The sequence below is a fragment of the Pinus tabuliformis genome, chromosome X, assembly GCF_031772625.1.
Source record: "Pinus tabuliformis cultivar Carrire ecotype Pingquan chromosome X, CPIR1, whole genome shotgun sequence".
Lineage (NCBI taxonomy): Eukaryota > Viridiplantae > Streptophyta > Pinopsida > Pinales > Pinaceae > Pinus > Pinus tabuliformis.
Genome location: NC_142308.1, coordinates 1,556,554,125 through 1,556,564,263, shown reverse-complemented (window position 1 = coordinate 1,556,564,263; position 10,139 = coordinate 1,556,554,125). Strand labels below are relative to the sequence as shown.

The 10,139-nt window shown below is 38.9% G+C and overlaps 1 protein-coding gene across 2 annotated transcripts in view; it reads left to right on the top strand.

Moving 5' to 3' along the window:
• Positions 1–1,312: 1,312 nt before the first annotated feature.
• Positions 1,313–10,139, top strand: part of LOC149145974 (F-box protein SKIP31-like) — a 94,552-nt gene continuing 85,725 nt past the window's right edge. The window contains exons 1-3 of one of the 2 annotated variants that reach the window (XM_089448803.1): positions 1,313–1,603; positions 3,446–3,750; positions 3,904–3,982. In XM_089448803.1, the coding sequence (XP_089304929.1) occupies positions 1,475–1,603; positions 3,446–3,750; positions 3,904–3,982 (513 nt within the window). In that variant the 5' untranslated portion in view covers positions 1,313–1,474. The remainder of the gene's footprint in view (positions 1,604–3,445; positions 3,751–3,903; positions 3,983–10,139) is intronic. The other variant, XM_089448802.1, reaches the window with a different exon arrangement.

The following is a 10,139-nucleotide window of genomic DNA, read 5'->3' as shown; positions in this document are numbered from 1 at the left end:
ACATTGCTACACATGGCACAATCTGATAAGATAGTGGAAAGCTAGTCACGATATGACATGTGGTGCTAATTGGTTGACAAGAGATGACAACATTATCGACTGATGTGGACCTTCGACGAACTGCCATGTGGCATGATCACACGACATTTTTCAGATGGTTAGTTAGCCACTTCCAAAACCAACTTTGATATTTACTGGGCATCAATATCTAAATTAAATTAACTATCATTTTACCTTTTCATTTGCGTGTCAAAACTCTAATGTGGCCATTTGTCTCAATGCCATTATTCTAAGTGTTGAATATTAATTGCACCTTAGTAAGAGAGTTGTGTAATACAATTGTGGATCCATCTTAAACCTGAAGAGAGATCACATTTCTTAAAAATATTTTTTAATAATTTAATTTCATATCATTTATCAATCCCCTTATATTAAAGGATAAATAAAACTATACATTAAGAAATTTGATACCTCTTAATACTTTGATAAATGTAAGTTTAAAATAGATTTGTGCTGATTTATTTTTTAAATATTGTTATATACAGCTTGAGTGGGCCTAATGGTTAAGAGCATGTGTTTCCTTGTAAAAGATCATAGGTTCAAAACCAGAGGGGGTAGAGTATGTATGCCTTCGCAGACTTAGCAGTCAAATCGCTGCGCGGAGGTGGGTCCCTTGTCCCACAAACAAGGAGGTCTCATACACCAATTTGGTGTCTGGCTTGGCTGTGACCTTAAAAATGGATATTATTATTATTATTATTATAAAAGTCTATAATGTAAAAAACTAAAATTACTATATTTTTAAAAATTTAATTAAAAATATAACCAATAGTCAAATCCATGAGAAATTTTGTTCACCGTTTAATTTAATTATTTTTTAACAATCTAAATGCATTCATAATTGGTTAAGGCCAAAGATTTTGTTCACCATATATTTTAATCAAAATTTTAACAATCTAAATGCATTTAGAATGGAAAAAGTCCTCAAAGGTCTTATTTCCCATACAAATACCTTAAATCATGGTAAAATTTACTCACATTTAAATTTTCACCTATATTTTTGCGCTTTACTCGCATTTAAAATTTCTATTGTATCTAATTTGTAAGATAAAAAAAACCATTTATTAAAATATTAAGTTACTCTTTTAATAAACCTAAAACAACATTTAAACTCCACTATTTATTAAAATTAATATGAAAAACAAACATTGTCCACTACGTAACCCCTTTAAATTATATGCTAAACTATATAAAGGGGAATTCAAACGTATGTAATCTTCAAAATGAAATTAACTCATGTTTGCATCCCTGATACAGCCACGTAACCAAACGAGCAGAACAAAAAAGGTTCGACTGACGACAGAGATTCCTTGGACTTAAACCCTTCCTATAAACATACACTGTTGTCTCACCAAAGTTCCCTATCCTTCAACATTGAGAATTACAGCAGGATTTTACTATATATAAAATTAAAATGGAGAGGGCTTCCATTATGTCCTTGTCGCATTCAGAGGAAAACGATGTAGATGATGATCTTGTCAAGTTCCTTGAAGACGAGGTCCTGGCCCAAGATGTATACGAAGACTCCCAGCATAATGGCCAGGTGGGTTTTTAGTGTAACACTATATTTCCTTACTCCATGGAAGCCTGAATGCAATTGCTTATATGGTTGTGTGCGCCTATCATCACTACATAATTTTTTTCATTTTATGCAGAAATACACTGAAAACTGCATTTTTCAGACAATTCTGCTGTACACATAGGTTTTGATTATTGTTCTCGTGTCTTGTTTTTTCCTTCAATAATCCTGCTGCTTGTTCTGATACATATATGCCAGCATAATGGCCAGGTGGGTTTTATTGTAACTTTATAATACATTATATGGCTGTGTGCGCCTATGATCAGTATATACCTTTTTTTCATTTTGTGAAGAAATACACGGAAAACTGTATCCTTCAGACAATTTTGCTGTACACACATAGCTTTTGATTATTGTTCTGATGTCTTATTTTTTTCTTCAATAAACTTTTAGCCACAATTACAGCTTAACAGCTGGTAATCCAGTGAGACTCAATAGGAAAGCCGGAAAATAAAGGGGACCTCATGGAACCAATGGAGCCCAATCACCGAACTTATTTACCACATTGGAATTGGGATTTTATTAGTTTTAATTTTATGAAGATTTTTTCAGTAATACTTTAATTTGTATATTTTCAGATTTATTTATTTAGTTTTTGACCATTTGATTTGTTGCCATTACGCTGTGCTATAATTTCTCAGTAGTTTTCCTATATTGTCATGTTTTCCAGTTCATGCAGTTTGCAGTTTGGACCCAATGGGACTAAATCACTGAACTTATAACATACATGTTGGAATTGGATTTTATTAGTTTTTAAATTTATGAAGATTTTTTTAATAATAATGTAATTTGTATATTTTCAGAAAAAATCTATTTTTTAGTTCATGTAGTTTGCAGTAGTCTTGTAGTACTTCTATCATATACTCTGTTTTTAGCTTTGTTGTTTTTGGTTTTTCATGGTTATTAAGTATTTTCTTGGGCAAGATCCTTGTGGCCTGGAAGCCCTCAAGTTAGAGGTGACATCTGTGGGGTTTCTATCCTGTGAAAATCACCCAGGACTTGCACTTGCGCTTGTATGCTTAGTGCCTAGGAAAAACTTTCCAGGCTCAATTAATAATGATATATATCACAAGACAACACAATTCTGCACAAATCTGTTGCAGTAGCGTGGAAGCATGTCCCCTGGGGGATCAAACCTAGGTCTTCGCAATGCAGGCATTTTATTTACCACTTGACTACACTTTCTTGACATGGTTGATTAATGATGAGATACAACAAGATAACACAAATCGGCTGCAATAGCGTGGAAGCATATCCTCTGGGGGATCAAACCTAGGTCTCCGCATTGCAGGCTTTTGATTTACCACTTGTCCACGCTTGCTTGACATGGTCGATTGGTCTTTTAATTTTTCAGAAATTATTTTACTATTGTGCATTTTACTTCTCTAGTTATTGTATACAAAGTTTTCATCATATTGGATTTAGCTAGAAGATTTTGGCATTGCCTAGAGATGGCTCTGTGTGAGCATTTGGTCCCATAGGCCAATTGGCCTTATGGATGGTTTAATAAAATAGCTATTCTCTCTCCCACAATAATTGTGCAGTTATTATATGATGCCCTTTGAAATTATTGATTGGTTCTTTTGCTTCTTAGTAAAAATGAGTTTTTTTGTTTTATGGTCTTACACTATAGATCTTGTCTAGCATTGTTTACACCTGCTTTTATATGCTTTCACAGAAGCAGTCTCTATTCCCACTTTGTATTCCACACTGTTGTACTTAGCAGTCCCTTTGACCTATCCGTGTTCAGTTGTTGGACATTGATAAAATATCTTATCTTACCAGTTTCACGTTTTATGGATTTAGGAAAATTCAAGATCGAGTTCCTCAAAGTCTATTGATTTTGAGGAGGGCAAAGTGGAGGTTGATGTAGAGGAACTTGCAGAGTATGATGTTGGCACAGTAATGAAGCATAAAGTAGAAGCTTCAGGAAGTAGTTCTCGGCTTTTGAAACGGAAACGTTACATGGAGAATGGGTCTTTTAGCAAGATACCTACAGAAATTTATCCAAATATATTCAAGTTCCTCTCTCCAGAAGACCTAACTAATTGTGCATTAGTGTGTCGGTTCATGAGGGCTGCAGCATCAGAAGAATCTCTTTGGAAGCGATTGTAAGTTCATTCATTAATTAAATTGTCAGGTTATTAGCATATAACAATCATTTTTTTATTTGGGATGCTTTTATGCTTTTATTTGATTTTGGGGTTCGCACTTCTCGTCCTTTCTTTGGTACATGTTTAACTTTTCAAATACCATTTTGTTAGGTATTGCATGAGGTGGGGTTTACCTGAGTCAGACCATGGAAAATTGCGAGAATGTGCTTGGAAGAAACTCTATATTGAGGTATACAAGCTTTATCCTGATTACTGTTTTTTGGTTGGTTAATTTAATTTTGCATCTGCAGGCATTAAAAATGGCTCTGGGAGTAGTTGTGCTGTAGCAATTCAAATATTGACATGCATTTTTTTAAGAATTACCTTTTTCCTGTTTTTGAGCCTGTCTTGACCTGTTCAACCACTCACATGAGGAAGACAAGAATGAGACATAACTTTCCCTGCATTAGTTGTTGACGGGCTGCTGTTTGGCTGCTTGCTATCTTCCTCAACCTTCTCCTTGTCTGCACGGATACCACCATCAACCAATGTGCAGTACATATTTTGCTATGTTGCACCGGGGACCTGTTCCCCCCCTAAAAAACCCATGTACCCTGCACTCCCACGTTCTGGGGACTTGTGGACACTTAGGAAACATCCCCAAACTGCTGGGGACTTGGGGATTTGCTGGCTGTCCCCAAGACATTTTGGGCAGATTTCAGTGATGGTTTGGACAGATTTCAGGGATGTTTGAACAGATTTCAGGGATTTTCTGGGCAGATTTCAGCAATAATCTGGGCATATATCTTCAGTTTTGACAATCATGGACATTGATGATTGAACAATATGATCATTTTTTCCATTCATTATTTTTGTATTGCACTGAATCTAAATCTGTTGTACAAATTGCAGCCTAAAACATGGGCTTTTTGGGATGAGTTTCAATTTGGTTTCTAGTTATTTAAATATTGTATTTTCAGCGACAAAATTACAAGCATCGGAGCCTCCATGTCAAGAAAATAGGAAATGCAACATTTTAAAGGGTTGATTTTTTGGTTATTGCTTTTGTTTTTTTTCATTTTTCAGGTCATCTCAACTTTTACATATTGTACATGGGTTTCTAGGAGTCATTCAAGTCCAATTCTTCCACCATCCCAACCTCAAGCATTGTGAAAACAATTAGATAGTAGTGACTTGGATTGGGCACTGAATGCTTGAATAAATTCCTATTTAATCACCTTCTTAATCTGAAATGTGAATCTAATTTCTTTACAAAACCAAAGTATTTTACAGTGGTTTTCAACACAACTGTAAAAGTTTGAGAAACCTATTGAGAAGTGAATGCCTTTTATGTTCATAATCATCATCAACAAGAAATATGAGGAAGAAAAACTGCTATAAAGACAATTGCCTGTGACATATAGGTCCTTCATGGACCTTATTGCAAATTGATAATAGTTACATTTAAGTTTCCTAAAGCTAAACTGCATTTTTCTCATGTCTAGCAGCCAATGATGAAATGTCATTTAGCCCCCCCTTTAAATTGTTTGGAATTTTTCAGAATTGGCAAGGGCTATGCATAGTATTATATAGTATCGCTTACACAGTGTAAGGGCTATGCATAGTATTATATAGTATAGCTTGTTATACTTACAACCTTGAAGCAACTACAATTGTAAATTGTTACCCACCACCCGTGGGTAGTGTATATAGGAGAAATTTTTCTCCTAGATGGTCCTCAGCCGACAGCCAGCAACCCCTTGCAACGACCAGATAGCTCAATGTGCCATTGTCTTCGCCACCTGAGCCAACTATGTGGTCCGTCAACCACTCGTCATGATTGTATGTTTGAAGGTGGGCCTCTCGACCCCAAGGGCATAACTTTTCATTGGTATAGTTGAGTAATTTTTCTTACTTGTCATGGGCACTTTTGGGCATGAATTGGTGGGGGGATTCAGCGAAAAGAGTGGGTTAGGTTTGTATTCTTGTCTCCACTGCCCAATTTCGTGGTTACCCTTGTATCCTAGTCCCGTGGGATCTCCTTTACTGGCCATTAGCTTTAGGGTTGGCACTACATGGGAAATCCTGATTTTGGTTGTGTGGTCCCGCTTCTCGATACTATCTACATCACTCCCCTTACACTCATTTTAGCCCCATTCATCTATTTTTTCCCATTTGAGTCCACCTGTGTCCACCTGGTCCACATAAGGTTAGCCTCCTCTTCCCCTTGTCCACACCTTGGGTTGGGCTTGGAACGATGCCCCAAAGGTTGATGCAGCTAAAAAGAAAAGAAAGCTTAATTTGGTCGCTCTCAACAGGAAATATACCACAAGATGCAAAAGATGGCTGGGATATACAAATTTAGCACATGGGCAAGAGCCAGACATGAGCCCCCTCCATCATTAATGAACCCATGATTGTCCCAACCCCTGGTGGGTGATGAACTGCTCCACCTTAAGGGGGTATCTACGACAACATATTACACATCACGCTCTTATCACTTGGAGCCCCGAGCAGTTATGAAGAAAAATCAATCAAAGGCAAAAGGCATATGAAAAAGGGTGGAAAAACAAAGGTCAGGGTAACTCATGTAAAAGAATGTTGAATGAATTAATTCACAAAGAGCAAACAGCTCAATGATAATACAAAGATATTTACAATAATAGAAACATCAGGTTTCTATGTACAAACAGTTTCATCTAAGAAACTGCTAAAAGAATAAAATTAGCAACAGCTAGAAGACTGAGCATTAAATACTAAATAGACATATTCTAATACCCTCCCTTAATGCTCAATCTATTTACAACACCAATAGACCCTCGGAATTTTACAAATTTATCAGGACCAAGCGGCTTGGTGAAAATGTCGGCGAGCTGCTCTGTTGTGGGAACATATTGCAACTGAACTGAGCCGTCTTCAACCAGCTGGCGAATGTAGTGGCAATGAGTTTCCACATGCTTTGTTCGTTCATGAAAGACTGGATTCTTGGCAAGTTTGAGTACTCCCTGATTATCACAAAACAAAGAAGTAGGCCCTGTCTGAAAAACATGCATATCTGCAAGCATACGGCGAAGCCAAACTGCCTCACAGGATGCCTTAACTGCTCCCCGATACTCTGCTTCTGTTGAGGAGAGAGCCACTGCCTGTTGCTTCTTACTAGTCCAAGTAACAACACCAGATCCTAGACTAAACACATACCCAGCTGTAGATTTACGGTCATCAACCGAACCGGCCCAGTCAGAATCAGTGTAGCCACTGAGAATAGGATTGGAGCTGCGAGTATATAAGAGGCCATAATCAGAAGTACCACACACATATCGTAGCACCCGCTTTGCAGCTATCCAATGATCAGCTTTAGGAGCTGACATAAAGCGAGAAATGTAGCTTACTGCAAAACTGATATCAGGTCTGGTAGCAGTAAGATAGATGAGACTGCCCACTAATTGCCTGAATAAAGTTTCATCCACAAGAGGAGAGGATGATTGTGTTGAAAGTTTGAGCCCTGGTTCCATAGGAGTTGTGGCCGGTTTGCAATCCTGCATTCTGAACCGTTCCACAAGATTGTTGGCATACTTGGACTGAGAGAGAAAAATCTGATTTTCAGTCTGCCAAACTTCAACCCCTAGACAGTAATGAAGAAGTCCCAAGTCTGTCATCTCAAAAGTTCTGCATAGATCTTGTTTGATCCCATGGATCAAATGTGCAGAGCTGCCAGTAATGATGAGATCGTCCACATAGACAACAACAAATAAGATATCAGCACCAGTATGCTTGATGTACAGGTTTGCATCAGATGGGCTCCGCTGAAAACCCTGATCTGTCAGATACTGATCAATTTTCATGTACCAAGCCCGAGGAGCTTGTTTCAATCCATAGAGTGCTTTAGCTAACCGGCACACTTTCTGTTCTTGACCAGCAACCTTGAATCCTGGAGGCTGCGTCATGTAGACTTCTTCCTGAAGATCACCATTTAGGAAAGCACTCTTTACATCCATCTGATGAACTTTCCAATTGAACTGAGCTGCTAGGGAAAGAACAAGCCTTATGGTACTCATCTTGGCTGTAGGAGCAAAAGTCTCCTCATAATCGATGCCTTCCTTCTGTGAGAACCCTCGAGCCACAAGACGAGCTTTATACTTGTCTATGGTTCCATCAGCTTTGTATTTTACTTTATACACCCATTTGCAGCCTATGGGCTTTTTTTCGGCAGGAAGATCAGAAAGAGTCCAGGTGTGATTCTTCTGAAGACTCTGGAATTCGGCTTCCATAGCCTGTTCCCACTCAGATGTACCCTTAGCCTCTGAATAGGTTTGAGGCTCAAAAATACTGTGAAGGTTAGCCATAAGAGCAAAATTGACTGTAGACTGTTGTCTGTTCTTATGCCTAGAAGTTCTACCTTCAAGGAGCTCATCATCCCGGAGATCACCTATGGTTTTAGCCCACCATTTAGGCCGAAGAGAAGAAGAACCAATATCAGGATTAGAGGAACCAATATCAGGAGGAAGAGAAGAAGGCTCAAGAGCAATAGGAACAGCAAGAGGAGGATTAGCTTCTGGAGGAAGCTCAGATAGAGTAGTATCAAATCCTGATGCTACATCATCCCTCCCATCAGGTGGACTGACTGGGAGAAGAACACTGTGAGGCGGATCCTCAGAACGCTGCTCAGAAGAAGAAGACTGAAAGAATCCTCTGTCTTCATCAAATACTACATCTCGACTGAAGCTAAGTCGACCAGTGGCTATATCTATCAGCCTATAGGCCTTGTGATGATCACTGTAACCTGTCATCATGAGTTTCTGACTTTTGGAATCCAACTTAGAGCACTTAGCAGATGGAATCCAAACATATGCAACTGAGCCAAAAACTTTGAGATGACTGATCTTAGGCTTACGACCAGACCACACTTCTTCAGGAGTCTTCCCTTTAACAGCCTGAGTAGGGGATCTGTTAAGAAGGTAAACAGCAGTAAATACTGCTTCAGCCCAGAATTTGTTTGGAACACTCCGGTGTTGTAACATGGAACGAGCCATTTCAACAACCGTGCGGTTGCGACGCTCGACAACACTGTTCTGCTGGGGAGTGTAAGGTGTGGTTAATTGACGTTTGATGCCATGAATATCACAGAAGTTGGCAAAAGCTGAGGAACAAAATTCCCCCCCATTGTTGGTCCTAAGGGTCATGATATTACAACCAGATTCGTTTTCAACTAATGTTTTAAACTTCTGAAAGGTACTAAGAGCATCAGATTTATTTTTTAAAAAATACACCCACATCTTTCTACTGAAGTCATCTACAATAAGTAAAAAATATTTGCAAGCAGTGATAGAAGCTGTATTCATAGGACCACAAATATCAGCATGAAGTAACTGAAGTACCTTGGATGCGCGCCAAGATTCTCCATTTTTGAATGAAGACCGATGTTGCTTTCCCGCTTGATAGGCGCTGCATACCCCCAACTGCTGAGTCTGAATATCAGGTAATCCTGACACAAGTCCCTCCCGAGAGAGCTGAGAGAGATACTGCATATTGAGATGCCCATATCGCTGATGCCATAGAGTACTGATGGGAGAGACACGTGCTGCTAGAGCCACTTCTGGAAAGTCACCGGTGTCAAGTAGCCTGTATAGACCATGGTCCTCTAGGCCAACAACAACTGTTAGACTGGTCTCCCTGTCAATGATGGAACACTTGTGTGCACTGAACACAACATCAAGCTGAGGAGAATTCCTCATAATCTGACTGACAGAGAGCAGATTAATCTCCATACCAGGAACATAGTATACATTTAGAAATATGAGCGTGCGTCCACCAGACTGAATTTGAACTGTACCCCTGCCAGCTACATTGTACTTTTCACCTCCACCAAATACCACTGAATCACTGAAAGGTGAGAAGTCAATAAACCAGTCACGCCTGTGAGAGAAGTGGCGTGATGCACCAGAATCAATGTACCATGCAGAGGAAGGAACATGTTCTGAAGACCTTTTAGCCATAAAGGCGTAAAAGGCAGAATTTGTCTGCTCGGAATGTTCTGCAACATTCGCTGTCTGATGTGGCCCTCCCTGTTTCTTTTGTTTAGAAGCAATCCTCTGTCGGCAATCTTTCTTCATGTGACCGAACCTGTGACAGTAATTACACTGTACACTTTTCTTCCTGGCAGGATCAAAAGACTGAGGCGAGCCTTTCTGCTGAAAAGACTGAAAGGACTGATATTTTGCAGCAAATGCATTTTCCGAGGGCACTGATGAAGTACCACTACCAAACTGCTGTTTCCACCTATCTTGTTGCAGAAGTTTGGTACATAAATCTGGAAACTTCAGATCAACATTTGTGGTTGTAATGTTGAGAGTTTCGATGAAGTGTTCATAAGATTTCGGTAGACTTTTCAGAGTAATGACTACCATATC